This window comes from Mustela nivalis (genome assembly GCF_964662115.1).
Source record: "Mustela nivalis genome assembly, chromosome: 18".
NCBI lineage: Eukaryota > Metazoa > Chordata > Mammalia > Carnivora > Mustelidae > Mustela > Mustela nivalis.
Genome location: NC_139037.1, coordinates 49426061 through 49447445, shown reverse-complemented (window position 1 = coordinate 49447445; position 21385 = coordinate 49426061). Strand labels below are relative to the sequence as shown.

At 58.9% G+C, this 21385-nt stretch overlaps 1 protein-coding gene across 1 annotated transcript in view; it reads left to right on the top strand.

Moving 5' to 3' along the window:
* Nucleotides 1–2520: 2520 nt before the first annotated feature.
* Nucleotides 2521–21385, top strand: part of LOC309853295 (USP6 N-terminal-like protein) — a gene marked incomplete at both ends in the record, with an annotated part of 53734 nt that continues 34869 nt past the window's right edge. Inside the window, 5 exons of the mRNA XM_082711134.1 lie at nucleotides 2521–2733; nucleotides 4759–4932; nucleotides 5345–5421; nucleotides 5753–5822; nucleotides 6397–6482. Of these exons, the coding sequence (XP_082567260.1) occupies nucleotides 2521–2733; nucleotides 4759–4932; nucleotides 5345–5421; nucleotides 5753–5822; nucleotides 6397–6482 (620 nt within the window). The remainder of the gene's footprint in view (nucleotides 2734–4758; nucleotides 4933–5344; nucleotides 5422–5752; nucleotides 5823–6396; nucleotides 6483–21385) is intronic.

The window sequence follows — 21385 nt, the reverse complement described above, 5'->3', positions numbered from 1 at the left end:
GTCTTTAAGAGTGAGCTACCGTAAAGCCTTCTTTGATGTGAAGGTCTGAGCCGCCTGATCCTAATCCTTGGACCCACTGGGCCTGCTCTTGCCCAACCCCTAAGCAACTCATCGGCTGAGGACAGATTTCTGCCTGCCTGGCTGACATTAGGACTCAGGGAGTCTAGCAAACCCCAGGTCCGGGTGGGCCCCTAAGAAGACACACATGGGCAGAGATAGGGTCCATTGTGGTCTCGTGAGACAGGCACCGTCGCCCAGACTCGTCCAGTGCAAGTGCTCCGTATCCTTCCCGCACCCTCGGGATCATGGGGTCGGCTCACCCTGCTTATCCAGTCCCGAGACCGACACCTCATTCAGGGAGAACCGCTGGGTTCTGACCGTGTGGACACTCACGTGACCTCTCCATCTAGGTTGTCCAGCTTGAGAGCAGAGGCCAGCAGGACCTGGACGGGGTGGACTGACGCCACTCCTGCACAGAGGGCCCCTCCCGCGAGGCTGCCGTGTGCTACACGGGCCTCACTGGGGACCGGGGGTGGAGGCCCGGCCACCTGGGCTAGAGACCACACCAGCCTCTTGTTTCCTATCTCATGGGAGAAGGATCTCTCATTTCGAGTGCCTTCAAGAAAGGCTCCAATAAAGAGAATGTGGTTTCTGGGAGCAGACTCTACATATGTGGTGGGACGAAGAGCATCCCTTGTCCATCCCGTCCAAGTCCCTCTCAGTTCCATGAATCCTCTCTCTGGGCCCTAGGCCCCAGGGTACCACAGCCTCCCTGCTGCAGAGTGAAGCTGAAATGGGGTGGGCCTCACACACTCACAGTCCCCCCCAGTGCTGTGGAGGGCGCAGTCAGGGGTCTCTGCTGCTCTCCCTGCCCAAAAGCCTTCCCTAAGAAAAGAAACTTGTACACAAGGAGAGGAATTTATTGGTTAACATGGAGGGTAGTACAGGGCTCTGACTGGCTTCAGGTCTGGCTGCATGGGATGGACCGTGGCAAGGGTGAGGCCGGGGTGTCGGGCTGTGCCGGATCCAGAGCATTGGTTGGGAGCAGCAGGGACGGAACCCAAGGAAGGTCATGGGGCTCCACTGACTTTCGGGTCACAGGGCTAAGGGGCTGATGACTTGTTCCTAGTGCTCAGGATGGAGGGAGAGGGACCTCCCTGGGACAGACCTGGGGCGGTGGGTGAGGTGAACGGAGAGCCAAGGAGCTGAGGTGGAGGGAGACAGAGCTGCCTGAGTCTGGATCCCGGACAAGCTGGAAGAGGCTGGAGAACCCCAGCTTTGGCCTGGATTTCAGGTCACCAGGCCCTACACGGCTCCCTTCCGATGCTGTCCTGGATCTTTCCTGGCTCTCCAGGGAAGGGAGGTGGGGAAGGGGAGGCTAAGGGGAAGGGAGACATAGATGCAAGTCATCTGGGCATGGGAGGGATACACAGGAGCGATGGAGGCACCACCTCAGACAGAGGGGTGCAGGACCCCTTTAGCTGTTCTGTTTCCCATCTGGGGATTTCTCCGGGGGGCAGGGGAAAGGGGTCGTCAGGAGAGGAGGCAATTGGGACTCAGCAGCCCATAGAGCACACACAGCTTCCGTAGGTCAGAAGAGCACCTGTGCCCCAGCCTCAGGACCCGAGGGCCCCTTCCCCTCCCGTCTCCATCCCACTCAGCAGGTCTCGCTGTAGGAGGATCCCAAGGGACTCCAGACACCCCCCTCCTGCAGAGATGCAAAGCCAGGACATAGAGGATTGGGGCTGCTGTCCTGGCCTAATGGACAGGAGCAAGGGGACGAGGAAGGGCTCGGGGATCCTTCTTGTGGCAGGTGATTAGTGACCACGAAGGTCAGGCACCAGAAGAAAACAGGGACAGCCACCATGTGGAAGACCAGTTAGGTCCCAGCCGGGGAACACCACTGGCAGCGCCGGAAGGCCAGGCTCAGGCTAGACACTCACATCGAGGCCCAGGAACAGGTGGAAGGCCTCCCGTCCTTCCTGAAGCCAGTAACATGGGCGGTCTCTCTCCATGTCAGCACAGACCTCAGTCCCGGGGTGCACACAGAGGGCCGGGGCCCAGCTCATGGTGCTCAGGGCCACTGTGGTGCCCTGTTGTTTGCAGCGGCCCCAGGAGGGTACGTGGGCCACCGGGAAGCTCTGGGTGGTCGCGGCAGCCAGGAGACAGAGGCCCACCATGTTGCAGAAGCCAGTTACTACCTCCAGGACCACGACTGCGTGCCATGTCCCGGGGGGCCACAGCTGCAGGGTGTTCTACAGCTCGATGAACACTGAGCAGCTAAGGTTCAGGCCATGGGCAGCAGCCAGCTGCAGGAAGTAGACGGGTGGGCACCGCTCGGGCCTGCAGGCAGAATGTCCAGGCCACCACACCGTTGACCAGCACCCTGCACAGGACCGCAAGCAACGGGAGGGGAAGAACACCTCTGCCTACACCCGCTCCTGGTCTCATCTGCAGCCCAGAGGATGCTGGTCTGGGCCTCATGGTGGGTCCCAGGAGGTGGTGGTACCTTGCTGGTCCATGCCGGGCCGGGCGCTCCCAGAGAAACAGAGGTCTGCTCCCTTCACAGGACTGGAGCCTGCTGAGGACCTCCACTGGTCAGTCACCCGCAGGGAGCTCGGGGGCCTCTGCACCCCTGAAGGGGCCACCCCGGGTCGCAAGCGCCAAGCGCACACCTGGGCCCTGCACCAGGGCCGCCTCGACAGGCTCGGCTCCAACCAGCCTGCCGACAGTGTTTGTTGGAGGACTGCAGGGGCTACCGGGACGTGGCTGTCCAGAGCTGCACGTGGGAAGCCCAGCCACCCTGCTAGGGCCTGAGGAGGGGCCGCGCCTGTGCCCCAGGCTGGGGCTGGGGTCTGAGCCAGGCTGAATGTCGCCCGGCTGCAAATTGGTCCAAGGTGTGAACCCCCGCCCCCTCGCAGGAATCCTGAAGACCCTCCAGCCAGCGACTCAGCTCAGTGTGCAGTCTGTGACCCTGTCCCCTGCGACCAGCACCCTTGGGTCTCCCACAGTGTTGGCTTCCACGCCCTTCCCCCCGGAGGGAATCCCGTCTTCCGTCTGCAGCCACGAGCACCTCCGGGCCAGGTTTGTCTCGGGGTTTGCCCCTGAGTGGAGGGAGCTGGGTGGACACGCCCAATCCCATTGAGTGGGGAGAATGCTCTGGGCATTTTAATGATAGACATTTAATGGTAGACATTTTAATGATACTATGTCTTCCTAACCATGAGCACGGAATATTTTTCTCCTTCTCGGTGTCTTCCTCGATGTCTTTCACAAGTGTTGTCGTTTTCAGATCCTGTACCTCCTTGCTGGGTTGATTCCTCCGTATCTTCTGGGTTTGGGTGTCATCGTAAGTGGGATGGATTCCTTCATTTCCCTTTCGTCTCCCTGTTAGCGCACAGAAAAGCAACTGACTTCTGTGCATTCGACGTCTATCCTACGACTTTCTCAATTCCCAGATGAGTTCTAGCCATCCTGGGGTGGAGACTTTTAGGTTGTCCATAGAAAGGTTCCAAGAAGAGGATCTCATCTGTGAGGAGGACAAGTCTGATGTCTTCTTTCCCAATTCAGATGCTTTGAATTACTTTGTGTTGTTTGACGGCTGAGGGTAGGACTTGTGCTCTGCTGGCAGCTGTGGTGAGGGTGGACATCCCTGCCGTGCTCCTGGCCTGAAGGGAAAAGCTCTCGGCTTACCCCATTGAGAGTGGTACTCGCTGTGGGGGCTCCTAGACAGCTTTTCGAACATTGAGGTATATTTCCTCTCTCCCTCCACTATGGAGAGTTTTTATCAAGAATGAAGGCTGTCCTTGGTCCCAGAATCTCTGCGCATCTATTAAGATGCTAATACGGCTTGGGTCCTTTCTCTAGTGAAAGGGGGGCATGGCATTGGTGGATTTGCAGGAGGGAACGTGGGTGGTGGGTGCGGGGTGGGCAGTAGACCTGAAGACTCTTGAGAGCTCTAAACTTCCAGTGCTAAGCTAAAGATGTCCCAGAAACGCTAACAGAGAATATAGGGAATGCAGTCCCTCGTCCTGGGATGGTCAAAACTGGTATGGGGACAGAAGGGGAGACACTACTCTTCCAGAGCGCAGATGAATGGGGACAACCGTCGAATCACTGAGTGGCACTCCTGAAACGCATGTACCATGACGTGTTGACAACACCGCAGTAGACACGAACGACCAGGGGCTTCCTGTAGAAATCCTCGTGGGTCCATGAAAGGTCATGATACAGCCGTTCCAAGGAGGCGGCACCTCTGCAGACATGAGAGCGATTCCTCCCACGGTCTGCAATGTGTATTGAAAACCACTGATTTCTTAGTTCTTTGAGAGAGAGAGAGAGCTGAGGCGGAAGGAGAGCAGAGGGAGGGGGAGAGAGACATTGACGCGGACTCCCAGCAGCGTCCAGGAACCAACACAGGGTCCATCTCTCCACCCGACAGATCATGTCCTGAGCCAATATCTAGAGGGGACCGTCACACGACCAAGACCCCCAGGCACCCCTCCAATGTGCTCGAGGACAGAACGCACGCTGGCAACCCATGGGTTGGGAAGACATTCGTAAACCTGTCGACGAAGCAGGGGGTTGCCCAAGGGCCCCCGCATAGGAGCACAGGATGGTGGGAGGGCGCCAATCCTCCCCTTCCCACCATGCGTGTTACCAAGACCCTCCCGGAGAGTGAGAGCTGCAGGGGGAAGGGCTCAGTGCAGACAGAACCCCGCTGACCCACACGGATGACACGGGACCCGCCATGGACAGAACGGTGGCGCCTCAGGGTTCCGCCGCTGCCTGGCGCACACTGTGCTCTGTGTCTGCCGGCAGCTGGAGACGCTCACGCTCTCTGTTCCCGGCTCTGCCACACGTTCACTGACGCGCTCCCCCCACGAACCCCGTGTAGACCACAGGCGCAGCTCCCACAGCGACAGGTCACAGGTGAGTGTGAGCTGATCCTTTCGGGCCGCTGTGGGGCCTGCAGGCTCAGGGGGAGGAGCTGGGCCTCCAGGGCTGTGGCTGAGACTTCCAGACCCAAGCGAAGACCTTGACCCGGCGCCTCAGCCTTTCCACATCCCCCTGGAGGGCAGGCTGCACCCGCTGCCACCCGGGTCCCAGCTCATAGGCAAGGAGCCCACAAGCCCCTCCATCCAGGGAGCACAGAGTCTCTCCTGCTCTCCCCTCCGCCCCTCTTCGGGAAATTCCCAAACCCCAGTCTGCTAGCTGGGGAGCCCGTTCAGACACTTGCTGGCATGTGTTCATGTGGGGACGTCCCATTCACGGGCTTTTCCATGATGTCCCATGAGCTTGTCGCATCTCAGAGTCACATTCAACCCCCCCCCCAAGCCTGCAGGGACACTCGCTGGCCAGTCATTCCATCCAGCCTGGCACTGTCGGCCCCGGGCTTGGGGACGCCACCCCAAGCATCAGGTCAGCAATTCCCGGAGAAACCCAGACTCCCCTGTGCTCCTGGGTACAAGGTGTACAGGGTGTAGTACCGTGGGGACTGTGGGGAACGAGGGTACTGTGCTCTCAGTGTGACCACGTGCCAGGGATGTTGGCTGGGAAGGGAGTCTGGAGGCAGGAGTGTCCCTGGGAGGCATTGCCCACGAGGGATCCGTCACCAAGCACGGCCCTTAGAGCCCCAGGGTTCTCTCCACTCTGGGCTCAGACAGACTGGGGATCTGCCTGATGGGAACACACGCCTTGGTTCCCTGGAGGTTCTCATGCAGGGTCCCCTCGGGATGTTTTTGGTTGGCAGCACCATGAACCAGGACCTGGAGACGCTGATGGCCTTGGAACGGGCCCACATCCTAGCCAATTACACCCAGGTGAGGCCCAGAGGGGACCCATCAACTCGCCGGACCCTCATTGCAGGGATGGGGCCCGAGCCGAGGATGGGCCCGTTCGGCCCAGAAGAGGACCAGAGTCTTCGGGAACAAGTGCGACATGGGGGAGGGTCCCGGGCATGGGAAGCAGCTGAGGGTCCATCAGGGATCCTAGGTGTCCATCGTCGATGAATTCAAGGCGGGGATCGTAGACGGCAGGAGTTCGGAAGGCCCCGCTGGATTCCAGACAGCGGGTGCTCAGGAGATCCAGGTGGGGTCCTAGGCGTGTAGGAGCAGGTCTGGCCCCAAGGGAGACTTCAGCAGGGAGAGCATGAATGCCCCAGGCAGGGACCAGAGCCACAGTCCCGTAGAGGAGACCAAAGCGGGGCATCACGGACAGACGCAGGCACGCTGTCAGCCTGCTCCAGAGCCGAAAGGGCCTGCCTCTCATGCTGCCCCTTTTCGGAGGGTCCTGGGCTCCCTGAGGATGCAGGGGTGAGAGGAGCCATTCTGCTCCCTCCTTTCCCCCTGCCGCTAGCTCGGATGGGACCCCCACCACGGACCCTCTCTGTTTCAGGCACGCCCAGCAGGGTCTCAAGGGGACGCCCAGGAAGGTGCTGACCTCTCGCTGTGCAGGCTCACGGACCATCATGGCTTCCTGCTGTGAGTCCCGGGGCCCTCGTCCGTCCAGCTCAGGGGCAGAATGCATTGACAGGAACTTCTCTCTGTGGAGGCAGGACCCATATCCCTAGCTCAGGGCCTGGCTCCCTGCAGCCCTCTGAGGGTCCGACTCTGCTCTGGCTGGAGCTGGGTGACACGGGAGGCAGACCGAGATCATGGCAGGAATGGAGCTTGGACTTGGGCTGGGCCCCTGGGCACCCCAACAAGAGGCATACACGCCTGTTTCCGGGAAGCCCAGGGACTGCCTCCTGCATTCTGTCTCTATGTCCAGTCAGTTCAGCTCGGACTACAGAGGGTGAGGGGCTCTGGGATACTGGCGTCCTTTCCGAAGGAGGGTGGTGTGGTCTGGGGCGAGGGCGGAGGGGTACCCCCAGTGACATCCCCAGGCTAGGACCGCCACAGCTCCCAAAGGCTTCTGGGGGATGGCAGGTTGATGCCAGGGACAAGGCCAGGTCAGGGAGGGGTGATGGGCAGCAGAGGGAGGGGCTGACACACCTGGGCGAGGGGCACGGAGAGGGACAGGAGGCTGTCCAGGAGGGGGGAACCAGGGCAGGGGATGGCACAGTGGCCTTGCTACGAGGGATGGAGTCTGTTAGGCCGAGGGGCCCGGCGAGTCCTCACCGTGGCCAGAGATTCCACGTTCGGTCGCCACGCTACTCACAGGTCCTCAGACCCTGCTCACCGCCCAGTGACATAGGTGGGACGGTGGGGTCGTACCCGTGGCTCTGACAAGACTGGGGCCGGAGTGGCGGAAGTGACCAGCAAGAGGGGTGGAGTCGGGACAGCAGCGTGATGGACACAGTGAAGGAGTGGCAGGCCAGACACTGGGCACGTGGGCCCGGTGAGCCTGTGATGTCCTCAGACTGATGGTCACAGGGGCCACCCAGGCAGCAGTGACAGGGCTAGGAGTGGTCCATCCCACTTTAGGAGCAGGTCCCTCCTGGGGGACAGCTGAGTGACACCAGCCCAGCCCACCTGGCAGCAACCACCTTCTCACGCCCCAGGCGGGATGCGACTGCCTCCACCTGAGCCACAGGCACCTGGCAGCCCCGGGTTCCCGGGGTCAAGCATCCCCTCCAAGGTCTGGGGCTCCAGGGCGGGGTGCCTGGTGCTCAGGACTCTGTATTTCTTGCCTTCCAGGGAGAAGGAGCTGCCCGGCCTCAGCCCCCGAGAGGCCAAGGTACGAGCCTCTCCTGGGGCATGGGCAGGACACGGTGGGTGGGCATAGGGCCGGTGACAGCAGACCCAGTCCCCAAAGCTGTCCCAAGGGCTAGGTCACCAAAGCCCCTGTCCCAGGAATCCTCACGTGGCCAGGAACGCGCCTCAGCCCCGGAGACTCGGTCCGCAGGATGGCCCTTTGCCTCTCAATCCCCTCTGAGTCTGTTCCCAGCACAGTCTCGGCCCCCAGGGCTTCTGGACACTCTACATGGGCCGGTATCCCGCTCCGCGCAGCTTATCCGCTGCCCCCCTTCTCCTGTTCCAGCAACATCGCCAGGAGACCCGCAGGGCCGACAAGTGGGTGAAAATGCTACGAAACTGGGACCACTACGGGCCAGGTGAGAAGGTGGGTGCTGTGGGCCCGCAGACGGCATCAGTCCCATGGGGGTGGGGGGAAAGCCCCCTACCTCTCCCGGACACTGACTCCACGGGAGTGCCCCTGTCTGGGGAGAGTCTTCTGGCAGAGCCCCAGCCTCTCTAGTTCCAAGCCGGCAGCAGAGGAAGCAATGGTTCAGGGCTCAGTGCCCTCCTCCTCATGGGAGACGGGGCCCAGCTCCAAGAAAACCGAGCCTCTCGGGGACGCCACGGAGCCAAAGCCAAAAGCTTGTGGATGCCTCTTGCTCCCAGGCCTGGCAGGTTCTGGGTCCTCCCTGGTTCTGGGTCCAGGTACTGCCTTCTCTCCTGTAGATGCGTCGGCGCCTCTATAAAGGGGTCCCTCCCCAGGTGAGGGGTCAGGTGTGGGCTCTGCTGCTCGATATTCCAAAGGTCAAGTCCACCCACCAGGGGCTGTATGAGGTAAGCCCTTGCGCCCTCAGCAGAGAGGTGGCCCTTGGAGGAGGCCTGGGCAAGAGCCACAGACACCCCGCAGGGAAATGCTAGTCAGGGCCCTGGCTGGCGCTCCGTCCTGAAGGACAGGGCTCCGTGAGGGGGAGGGGAAGACCTGAGGGCTGACCCTTGGTAGTGTCCTCAGACCCCAGGCCTGCCCACACGATCCCTGATGCAGGCATCCTGGGCACGGTGGGCTCCTGGGGGAGGGGGCCGACTCAGAGACCACGAAAAGAAGGAGGTGTCCTCAGGACACGGCCCAAGGCGGCAGGGGACGCTCTCTCTTTCGGGGGCCGTTGGTGGCAGTTGGGGATCTGTGTGCTGATGCTGGCTCCTCCTCCCCGGTTCTGCCCCCAGAAAATGAAGGAGCAGGCCCAACTATCCTGCAAAGACATCAGACAAATCGACCTGGACGTGAACCGGACCTTCCGGAACCACAAATGTTCCGGGACCGCTATGGCATCCGGAGAGGCTGGGGGACAAGAGGCCTCTGGGGTATGGGAGCTCCTCGGGGGGTCCGGCACGAACCAGGGGGCTTCTGAGTGAAGGACACAGGGTTGCTGAGGAGAGGGAGAGGAATGGCAGCAAATGTGGTCTCAGCCACATGGTGAACGTGGGAGGGAGGACCCAGGGGTCCCTACCCGCACCCCGGGGCTGCTGCGATGGGGAGGGCATGGAGCCAGGGCCTGGCGGGGATCCATTTGAGCGGAACCCAAAGGTTGGCGTGGAGCACGTAGGAGGGGAGCCGAGCCAGAGCGTGGGGTCGTGGCAGGGGGCACTACGGGGAGCTGGGAGACTGGCAGCACAGACTCGGGCGGGCGAGGACACACATGGATGGACTAGGGGCACCCGCTCAAGGGGACAGCCCGCTGGGTGTGTTTCTGCATGGACTGGCATTGTATTTTCCACAGTGGACAGTGTAAAGATAGCCAGGACCGTGAACCGCCAAATACCACCCAGCCCCGACCCAGTTCCCATACTCACCAGCCCCATGCCTCTCCGCAAGAGTCCCCCCACAAGCCTGGCTGAACCGCGGGTCCCCTGGGGCTGCACTCTGCTCAGGGGTGGGGGAGCTCCCAGGCGGCTCGGTCAGACAAGAGCCACCCACCCTGCTCTCCCCGTCCCCAGGCAGCGAGCCCTGTTCCACGTCCTCCTGGCCTATTCGGTCTACAACCCTGTGAGTGTCCCTGCCGCCAGCCCTCCTGCCCCGCAGGTGCCCTTTGTCTCCAGGTTGCCTGAGCAGGCGGGACTCCTAGTTGGGACTCCAGTTCCCATGGCCCCAGAGACGCAAGCAAGGGGCCCTATACCCTAGGACTGAGGCCGGGCTGGGGTGCAGACCTCAGTGCGGGGGAGGGAAGGCCCCTGAGTCCCTGAGCGCTGGGTGCCCGGGGGCTCTGGCCTGCACCGCTCTGGTGCTAACGATCGGGGCTGGGTCCTGAAGAGCCCGTGGGAGGATGGGGACCTGGGTGGGGCGGGCAGTTCCCTTGTCATGACCTTCCCCCAGCAAGGTGGCCCCATTCCATGGGGTCTGGCTCTTGCAGGAGGTGGGCTACTGTCAGGGGATGAGTGACATTGTGGGACTCCTCCTGATGTTCCTGGGTGAGGAAGACGCCTTCTGGGCCCTGGCCCAGCTGATGAGCTTGAAGAGGCACGCCTTGCAAGGTAGGTGGCCTGCAGAGCACCTGGGCGGGACCTGCAACTCAGGACTTTCTCCCTCCAGGGCAGCAAAGCAGTGGGGCGGCTGGGACCACAGCCAGCCCGCCTCCCCACTGGCAAAGGACACAGCCTCCTCAGGGCGTATGTAGCCATGGCCTCTGCCCCCAGCGTTTGCAGACCGTTCTCGCCTTCCCACGGGGCCTTCAGCACCCTGTCTGGCAGCCAGCTTACCCGCAGGGTCCCCCGGCAGGCCACGGCCAGAAGAAGACCTAATGGTGGCATGTCCCGCTCCCTGGACCCTCAGTCCAGCACCCAAGCCCAGGCCATCACCCTCCCCGTGGGAGCCTCATTCTGCCCCTCAGGGCTGGTGACCCCCTTGTCCCTGCTGTACCGATCACAGGAAGTGTGCTGGGTCTGACGAGCCTGGTGCTCCTCCAGGCCACGCACTCACCTGGGTCTCTGTGAGGAAGAGGGACCTCTGGCACGGCCCCCAGACCTGTACGGCTCTGCTGTGGTTGTGGACCAGCGGGCGCAGCCAGGGCTGGGAGGGCTATGGCCACACACTCCAGTCAGGGCATGGGAGCGGAGCCCCCTGGCAGAGTCACCCCCCACCTAGTGGGGGACAAGACTCTGATGGTGGGGGTGCCTGGGGCCTTCTCGGGGTTCTTCGCTCCGGGATTCCCAAAGCTGGCCCATTTCCAGCGTCATCATGACATCATCATGGAGAAGGAGCTCAAAGGCCTGAAGAAACACCTGGTGAGTAGACGCTCCCGGGAGGCCCAGCCCTCTCCACCCAGGGCAGGGGTATGGGATCCGCAGAACCCTGCCCATGCTGCCCAGAGCCCGGTGTCCTGCTCTGTCTCCTGCTAGGCCCAGGGTGCCCTCGGGGCTGAGTGGGGACGAGGGGTGTGTCCACCTGGCTGCGCGGGTTGTGTGAGGCCACCGGCTGGGCCCCGAGCACCTTGTGTCCTTCTGCCAGCACGAGCAAGGGTTGAGCGCGGGGCTGTAAACCACCAAGTGGTTTCTACAATGTTTCATCGGCCGGGTAAGACCCTCAGGCAAACCTAGTTTCTGACCTGCTCCTGGCCCTGGGCCCAGGGAAAGCCCGAGATCAGCCTCGCGCTCCAGACCAGCCAGGACCGATCACAAAGGCCCTGAGCCTGAGGCTCACGGTCCAGACCCATCGTGCAGACTCGAACGGGGCCCCTGGAGGAGGTTCCGGGAACCGGCGCTGTCTGTCTCCGCCTCCCCAGGAAGGCCAGGTCAGCCTGGGAGCAGACGGGCCCTCGGCCCATTCTGCGGCCAACCTACAGCCAACCTGCAGTCCCATCGGGCACCGAGAGTGGGGCAGAGTCTGTGGCCCTGCATTTCTGGGTGTCGTACTGGCCAGTCCATTCCCGCCCAAGGTCGTCTAAAGCCCATCTTCCCCAGGAGGAGGACACCCACGGGACGGGTTGTAGAGCCCCGTCCGACGCAGCCAGGGGGACGGGATGGCAGGGGCAGGGCAGACAGGAGGCCTTCACACAGGCGGAGAACCAATGGGCCTAACTGAGGCTCTCCCCCCACACCCGCTCACCCGCAGACCCCAATCGCGCTCACCCTGAAGCTCTGGGACGACTACATCCTGGACGGAGAGCGCGTCCTCACAGCTATGGCCTACACCATCCTCAGGCTACACCGCAGTAAGGGACCACTCGGGAGCCCAGGGGTGTCTGATGCAGGTTTCGGGGACTGGGGAGATGGCCCACTCCTCCCAGGAATGAGGAGCAGAGCTGGCCTTGGTGGAGGGACACTGGCTGGCTGGTAGCTTGGGGGCTGCCCTACAGAGGAGCAGGGGCCACGGGGCCTCTCCTGCGAGGCTCTGCCCGTGGTGCTCCTGGGAACAGCGGGACGCCCAACCGCTGTCCCCGGGCAGGATCCTGGGATGGTGGGGAGGCGCCCCTCTGCTCTGACTCACACCCGTTGCCCAGAACCCCTCCTGAAGCTGCCCCTGGAAGGGCTGCAGGGCTTCCTTCAAGACACCCTGGCCCAGCCCTGGGCCCTGGAGGATGAGGCCGTCCTCAGACACCTTCGGGCCTCCATGGCCCATCTCCGACGGAGGAAGTGCTACCTGCCCCCGCCAGGTGTGCTCCGGTCCCCGGCCCCTCCCGCCTCACCCTCCTGGGGCAGCTCACAGTGGACCCAGTCCCCGGGGGCCCTCCTCTGTGTCTCTGTCCCTCTGTTCTTCTGCTCCAACCTCGGGGAACCCAGGCCCGGCCCGTGCATTGTGGTGCTCCCTGTGGGGGCAGGGCATGCACAGCCTGGATTAACTGTGAGGGGCAGGCCAGGGTGGACACCCAGGGAGCCGGGAGCACAGCCTGGGGGCACAGCCTGCTAGGCACGAGCAGCCTACTGGAGACGCTGACCCAGTCTGCCTCTTTGCAGCCGGCCCTGAGGAGCTCCCCAAGATGCCCTTTGGACAGGAGCCGGGGTCCCCAGCCCCAATGGCCCTCTTCCTCTCTCCTACCCTGGAGATGCTCTCCGGAGCAGACGGGCTGGCCTCCCCAGGCCCAGCCAGACACGCTGAGGAGCCGGGACCCCTTCCACGCCAGGCCATGATCAAGGCCGAGCAGCCGCTGCGGGAAGGAAGGTCTACGCAGCCCTTGGCTGCAACCCTACGGCCGGGAGCCCCTGGCACCCCAGTTCTGTCACAGCTGCCCCGGCAGCAATGCAGTCCCTCCCCAACCTCCCAGGACACCAGGGGGATATGTGCAGCGGGCCTGTGGACATGGCCTTGAGGCCACAACCGTGGGCCCCTTTTCCTTCAGCCACTGCCAAAGCCACACCTGTGGCCACAACCCAGTCCAGGCCCCAAAATGTGTCTGGGTCTCCTGGGATGAGGTCTCCCCAACCCAGGAAGTAGGACGCTGTACGGCCCGGGACACCATTCCTGACCTGGGGCCTCCGCAGCTCCTGCCCCTGTGTGCGCTTGGACCGGCCCAGCCGAGACACCTGCGGGCCAGTGCAGATCCCGCAGCCCCAGGGCCCTGCACACGCCTGGGCCCCGCTGACCGCTTCCTCGATGCCCAACGTCGATTCCCGAAGGCCTCTGGAGAAGAGCTTGGGGGCTGAGAGGCTCTGGGCAGCCAGCACGGTGCCCTGCCTCCTCACTCTGGACTTTTTAGAAGATCGCACCCCCGCCAGGAGGTACAAGTCACTGACCTAGAGGGACCTCTGCTGGCCTGACCCCAGGCCCGGGGGAGCAGAGACGACACAAGCTCCCCACCCCCACAAAGACCAGAAGGAGAACTGAGGGGTCTGAGGACTCATGGCCTTGGGCAGTCCTGAGTTCTGACCTAAAGCTGGTGAAATCCACAAAGAACACACTGTGTCCTCTGGGGACTGGGCGTGCCCCACGGGTGCATGACTCCCACCACAGGTCACCCCAGCCTGGGCGCACAAGGAAGTGCAGTGGGCTCCGCCCTCCCCTCCCCCTCAGGAGAGGGAAGGGCCACCAGAGCCCAGGACTCCAGCGATCACCTGGCAGCCACGGGGCAGTGGCCGAGGCCAGGCAGACGTGTCAGGACCCAGTCCGGAACCCCGACGCTGCATCCCTGCTCAGGTCATCATCCTAGCACCTGCCTCTCAAAACCCCAAGCTCGGGAAACATTCTGACACCTGCACTCAGCACAAGTGGAAGAGACAAGTGGGGGACACCAGCGCTCAAGCCTCCGTGCAATTTCCTCCTGTCCCTGAAGGAGAAGCAGGTCTCTGTTCCCAGGGGAAGGCTGGCACCCATGGTTCTGAGCCCTTCTTGAGTGCTGACATTCAATAAAGTGTTGTCGTGGTAGACACAAAGCCGGCCTGACTTATGGAGCCCAGACTCTCTGCGAGACGCGCCAGACAGACACTCAGACAGAAGAGGGTGGCTCGGCCCAGGCCGCCTCCCCAGTCCCGGCAGGGCTCCCCGCAGAGGGGCCTCCAGGCAGACAACGGTGAGGGACCCGGGGCCCTACCCATCTCGGTTTGACGCCAGCATCCAGACTCTGAAATAATACACTGCGACCCAGCCTGTGCCCAAAGGGCCAGGATGGGGCTGGCAGCAGAGTGACTGCAAGGTGCCGCTGGCCTCAGGTCACCACAGTCTGTGCAAAGCTCGTCCTTCTTTCCTCTGCCCACCAGGCTCCCACACAAGGAGCGCCGGGCTCTGCTCACTCTGCAGCCTCAGGCCTGCGTCCACCACGCAGCTCAATCCTCAGGAGGTGCTGCCCACACCCACACACACAGTGCGGGCCCTGGGTCTGGCTGCCGGCTTGAACACCCGTGTCCCACTCCCATCCGACCTACCGACCTTGTCCGCACAGGACCACGAAAGGGACAGGGACAACAAGGGCCCACAGGGCTCTCTGGGGACCTAGGGACCAGGGCCCCAAGGTCGCTGCTCGGGTCTGTCTCAGGGCAGCTCTGTCCAGGGACATTCCCTTCTCCCTGGAGCTGGGTCAGCCCAGACTCTGAGCCCCGCACTTCTCTATCATTCCGCCATCCAGGGACACTTACAGCGCTAGGGGCCGCTGGGTCCCGGGGGTCCCGGAGTGGTGTCAGAGAGGGTCCTAGAGATGGAGTCAGAGCCAGTGTGGCTGCCCTGTGTCTGAGGAGAGGTGGCAGGGAGCCCTGCTTGCTGGCAGGGGTGGGGTGGGGCGGGGCGGTGCAGGTCCCTGCCTTGCAGTGTGGGTTGGAGCTGGCTCACCTGGCCCATCTTGGTCAAGATCTCCATGGAGGGGATGCCACAGCTGTAGGTGAGGTCTTGTCCTGCCTGTAATTTTTTTTTTTTTTTGATGGGGTCTTTGTACAGTTTGGGGATCAAGGTAATGTTGGCTTCATAAAATGAGTTTGGTAGATTTCCTTCCATTTCTATTTTTTGGAACACTTTCAGGAGAGTAGGAATTAATTCTTCTTTAAATGTTTGGTAGAGTTCCCCAGGGAGTCGTCTGGCCCTGGGCTCCTGTTTGTTTGGAGATCTCCATCTCCTTACTGGTTACGGGTCTCTTCCGGTTTTCTGTTTCTTCCTGGCTCAGTTGTGGTAGTTTCTATGTCGCTAAGAATGCATCCATTTCTTCCAGCTTGTCTCATTGGTGGCGTAGCGTTGCTCACAATATGTTCTTAGAATGGTTTGTATTTCTTTGATTTTATTAATTTGGGTCCTTTCTCACTTCTTCTGGGTAAGTCTGGCAGGGGTTTATCAATCTTACTAATTCTTTCAAAGAACAAGCTCCTAGTTTTGTTGACTTGTTCTATTGTTTTGTTTTGGTTTGGTTTTGGTCTCTATTTCCTTGTTGTCCGCTCTAATCTTGATTATTTATCTTCTCCTGCTGGGTTGAGGTTATCTTTTCTGTTCTTTCTCCAGCTCCTTGAGGTGTAGGATGAGGTTGCGTATTGGGGAACTTACCTGTTTCTTGACAAAGGCTTGTATTGCACTATACTGTCCTCTCAAGACCGCCTTTGCTGTGTCCCAGAGGTTTTAAACACTTGTGTTTTCACTTTCATTTGTTTCCATGAAATTTTTTAAATTCTTTACGTTCCCGGTTGACCCATTCATTCTTACTAAAGGATGGTCTTTAGCCTCTAGTGTTTGAGTTCTTTCCAACGTTCCTCTTGTGGTTGAAATCTAGTTTCAGAATATTACTGTCTAAAACTATGCAAGGGATGACCCCAGTCCCTTGGTACTGGTTGAGACCTGATTGGTGACCCAGGATGTGATCTATTCTGGAGAAGGTTCCATGTGCCCTAGAGAAGAATGTGTACGCTGCTGCTTTCGGATGGAATGTTCTGAATATATCTGTGATGTCCATCTGGTCCAGGGTGTCATTGAACGCCTTTATTTCTTTGTTCATCTTTGGCTTAGATGATCTATCCATTTCCCTGAGAGGGGTGTTAAAGTCCCGTACTGCTATCGTTTATTGTCAGTATGTTTCTTTGATAGTGTTCTTCATTGATGTGTATAGTTGGCTGCTCCCCTGTTAGGGGCACAGATATTTAAAATTGGGAGATCTTCTTCTTGGAAGAAGAGTAGGATAGAGTGTCCTTCCCTCATCTCTCGTTATAGTCTTTGGTTGAAAATCTAATTTATCTGACATAAGGATTGCCACCCCAGCTTCCTTTTGATGTCTATTAGCAGGGTAAATTGCTTCCTAACCCCTCACTATAAATCTCCAGGTGTCTTGGGGTCGAAAATGAGTTTCTTGCAGACCACCTACTGATGGATCTTATTTTTTTAATCCGTTCTGATACTTTGTGTCTTTTGGTTGGGGCACTGAGCCCATTTACATTCAGGGTAACTATTAAGAGAGATGAATTTTGTGCCATTGGATTTCCTGTATGCTGACTGTTACTGTATATTGTCTCTGTTCCTTTCTGGTCTGTTCAATTTAGGCTCTGTTTTGCTCAGAGGACCCCTTTTAATATTTCCTGTAGGGCTGGTTTGGTGTTTGCAAATCCATTTAGTTTCTGTTTGTCCCAGAAGCTTGTTATCTCTCCTTCTCCCACAGCCCATTCCATGTTAAGATGGAATATATTTTTACAAAATAACTCCATTTGCTTTTCAGAGGGACTTTGAGAGTGGTGCCTGGGTGGCTAAGTGGGTTGAGCATTGGCCTTCAGCTCACGTCTTGATCCCAGGGTTCCCTGCTCAGTGCAGGGCCTGCTTCTCCTCCTCCCTCTGCCACAACTCCTGCTTGTTCTCTCTCTCTCTGTCAAAGAAATACATAAAATCTTTTTAAAAATGAAAGGGAATTGAGTGAGAAGAATGTCTCATTCTGTGTCTTTGCAAATGTCTTCATACTCAGTGTAACTGGAGAGACCTTGGCCTTCACAACCGTGTCTATATATTGGGGAGAGGGCTGGGTGGGTGGGGGTAGCCCTGGACCCCATTTCCCTTTTTGGAGGGTTCCAAATAGAGATTGTCAACTGAGAACGGTGCAGCCCACCAGGACGTGGGTGTGGCCACCAAGGGGCGGGGACGGAGGAACAGGCTCCTCAGGCTCACCTGGACAGGTAGAGACCATGGGGTCCCTTCCTGCCCTCTGTCCCTGAGCCAGGTAAAGAGGGCCCCAGTGCAGGCAGGAGAGACCAGGCATGGGGTTTGGACCTCGGGGGGAAGAGAAGTTATTAGTCATGTTCTGTGCTTTCTATATTTCATGAGGCTTTGACTCTCAGGGCCTTGCACACCTGGAGACGTTCTGTTCCTCCCAGGGTCATCCAGTTCCCAGAAGCAGAAAACAAGTATCCTGCAACTCCCTGTGGAGATGCAAACCACCCATGTCTCTCATCTGCGTTCTTTCATGAAACCCCTGTAGTTTGGAACACTCTCGCCCCCACCACGCTAGGGCTGGGTACCAGAAAACTAGGGACCAGCGGTATAGCCCTGAGATCATGGAAATGATTCATCTCCTAGGATAAAGCTCCTACAATCATCAAGACATCAAGCTCATGGAAGCTATTTAAACACTAACAAGCTTTTCCAGAGGTGGACACAGAAGCCTTCCTATTGCGTGCTTATGTTTGTATGAAATGTCCAAAACAGGCAAATCGATAGACACAGAAAGGAGATTCGTTGATGCTTGAGGCTGACGGCAGGGAGAGACTGAGATTGGGACTGACAGCTAAAGGGTCCAGGTTTCTCTCTGGGGTGACACTCATGCTCCACTGATGGTGGTCTCTTTCATATAACTCTGGGACTGGGACTGCACCAAAAACCCCTGAATTGGACCCTCCCAATGGGTAAATTATACGATATGGTAAATGCTATCTCAAGAAAGAGGTCGCCAAAATATTAATCAAAGTCATTCAAGACATGAATAGAATAAAAGACAAAACTCATAGGATCATCTCAATACATGATAAAATTTGATAAAATTCAATCTCAGTGGATGATAAAAGCCCTCAGCAAACTCAAAATCGAATGGACCTTTCTTCATCTGATATGAAAACCCACAGCCATCATGCTTCATTGGAACCCTTACTATTTGGTGGGGCTCCTGGGTGGCCCAGTGGGTTAGGCCTCTGCCTTTGGCTCAGGTCATGATCCCAGGGTCCTCGGATTGAGCACCACATCGGACACCCTGCTTTGCGGGGAGCCTGCTTCCCCCACCCCCTTCCTGCCCCTCTCTCTACTTGGGATCTCTGTCTGTTAAAATTTTTAAAAAATCTTTAAAATGAAAAAACTTTCTCCTTGAGTTAATGATCAACACAAGGATGCCGCATTCTGCATTTCTTAGAAAGGCTGACAAGCACAGGAGAGAACAAGAAAGAGAGGCGTAAGATGGCAGGGATAAAGCAAACTCATGACATGCAGAAAACCTGACCCTACGTGCAAAAGCTCCAAACCTGGGCAAAGGATCTGTTATCGCGAACGTGTGGATGGAGCAAGGTCCCTGGATATTCTCCATAGACAACCGCAACGTGAAGTTTAGAAGGAACTTTGTTTATAATACGAAGGAGTAAATTCTGAAACAATCCAATACTTTGGGACAAACCCGTTGGAAGACTTGAAGGATCTCGACACCCAACCTACAAGACCTTGGTGCGGGAAAGTACAGAAGAGCTGGGCGCCCAGAGGAGCACGCCGCCGCCAAGGATGGGGAGAGGGGATAACCCGCGGACGCCCGTGGATTCTCCCTCCCCCACCCCATGCGGTTCTGCAGGCAACAAGGCGGGGTTCTGGATGGCTCTGTCCGGGGAGGGGGCCTCTCCTGAGGAGCTGCAGGTCTCGGTGTGGCCAAGGGGCCATTGTTTCATGGTGGGCCTCTGTTCACGGGTTTCTCCCATTCACAAGGAAGAAAAGGAAATGAAGCAGATAGAAAGCCCACGTTGGGGAAGTTCCCCGAGGATGGGAGAAAGGGAGGGAAGGGCAGGGATGTATATATGAGAAGGGATAGGTCATTAAAAAGAAGCACAGAAAAACTCATTTTTTCACTGAGCTTGACGTTAATGACCCCCAGAAGCTACTCGTTTGCCATATTCAGGGCTTTGTGACATCAGAGAGGAAACACACCTGCCGAGACACACAGGTTTTCCCCGCCCAAGTTGGATGCTCTGGAAGGAGGCTCTGCGCAGGGCGGGGAGGGGTCGGTGCCCCAGGTGACCTGTCCTGATGGCTGATGGTGGGAAAGCCAGACACAACGGCTGGAGAATGAGAGCCAGCGGCAGAGACGGCTTGACCCTCAGGCCCCAGAGAATTTCCTGGGGGAACCGTGAGCCGCGGGAGGCCCAAAGAGATAGCAGTCTTCCCAGGGAGACCCCCAGCGGGTGTGACACAAGGCGGGTCCGGGGTTCCTGGAAGGCTCCAAGCAGTGGAGCCAGAGGAGCGGCTCTCCCTGGTCCAGCTCCCAAACCCGGCAGCTGCCACTGCCACACCCTGTCCTCATGCACAGAACCAACGGGGGCCCAGCCGCTCTGAGAGTGGGTGCAGAAGCTACAGGCTCCGAAAGCGGCCCTTCCCTTAGGGCCATCGCTTCATGGGACCCTTCTTCGTTGTTTCCCATGTCCTTGGAATGCCCCCAAAGTTCCAGGAAACACAGCCGTGTACTTGAAAGGATGTTTCTCTTTCTTCTTTTTTTTTTTTAAAAAGAACGTTCCATTGTTTTACAACTAAAGCTTTTGTCAACATTTCTGACTCACCGCTTAGCATTTCCAGAACTGAACATCCACGCCAGTGTCGGGGGGCACTTCAGAAACATCAGCCTGCCGTCTCCACGGGCCAGCTCTCGGCGAGGCCATTTAGGACAGCTTCTCCCTAGGCGTGTGAAGACTGGAGTCTGAGAGGACACGCCACTTCTGGGGTCGCATCTGTGGCCCGGCCCCCCGCTGGCTTCTTGGGACACTGGAAGGCCACGGGGCTGACAAGGGGCAGAAACCAAGGCTCACCACCCACCCACTGTGTCTGAATGTCACACCAGGATGCAAAGGGGAAATAGCTCCTCAAGACCCAGGGATTCTTTTGTTGCTTGACGGCAACGTGGCAGGAGCAGGTTCTCACACCTGGCACAGAGACTCCACTGTGCAGTGGAGGGTGTGTTCACCTGGGTCCCCCTTGAGAGCAAACCCTGAGACAAGGAACTTGGTGGGAGAAGTTTATCTGGGAGTAGGTCCCTGGAGGCAGGGAGAGGGGGAGGGGCTGCGAGTCAACAAGATGGCGGCATGGGGGAGGTTGAGTGGCCACCGCGTGTGCAGCTAGGACGGACCCACGAGAACCTTCGAAAGTCTCTCAGAGCTGTCCACCCAAGGTGGGACAGAAAAGGGGACTTATTCACCAATTAACCATCTGTCCCTCGAGCACCCCGTGCGGGGCATTAACCCTCCCTAACCCAAGCACGAAGGCTGTCTACGTGTGCCCACGGGCTCCTTCCTGCTTCCCAAGTCATGGTCTCAGAGAAGCACAAACAGGAGGCTAGGCAGATTCCATAAAGACTCAGTTTGCACCTGGGACCAGCTGTGATGGCGGGAAGATGGGGGCATGAGAGGCGTCTGAGCCCGTCCGCCCCTGCACTAGTCAGAGCCACCAGAACTCCATAAGAAGGGTGGCTAGAGCCAACACTTCACAGAAGCGGCCAAAGGGACACTTGTCTGCAGGGCTGAAGACTGTCCCCGGGGTTCAGGGCCCACTCCCCAAGGCCATAATGAATATTCGTCATCTGTCATCCACCACTCTGTGTGTCTCTGTCTAATGGCTGCTTCCCCAGGAGGGTGACCCAAACCTTCATCGTTGGGAGGTCTGAGCCCGTCCTGACCAGTGACGGCTGGGTCTCCCAACCATGCTGTGTGCCACTGCCCGAGTCCACGTTCCTCCTTATCGCAGACCACGTCTTCTTCCGCACAATGCGGACCCCATGCCCGTAGCTCTATCCACCTCACGAACGTCCCCTCCCTGCTGTCCTTTGTAGACACCCCCCTCATAGGGCTATGCTGGGACGGCCGTTCATGCTATGCTCTGACCAACATGTCAGCCCACCCATAAGGTACCCACGTCGTCCCCCTCCACGCTGTAGCCCCTGGGAACCGCCTTCACGTCTTTAAGAGTGAGCTACCATATGCCTTCTTTGATGTGGAGGTCTGAGCCGCCTGATCCTAATGCCGGGACCCACTGGGCCTGCTCTTGCCCCACCCCTAAGCAACGCATAGGCTGAGGACAGATTCTGCCTGCCTGGCTGACA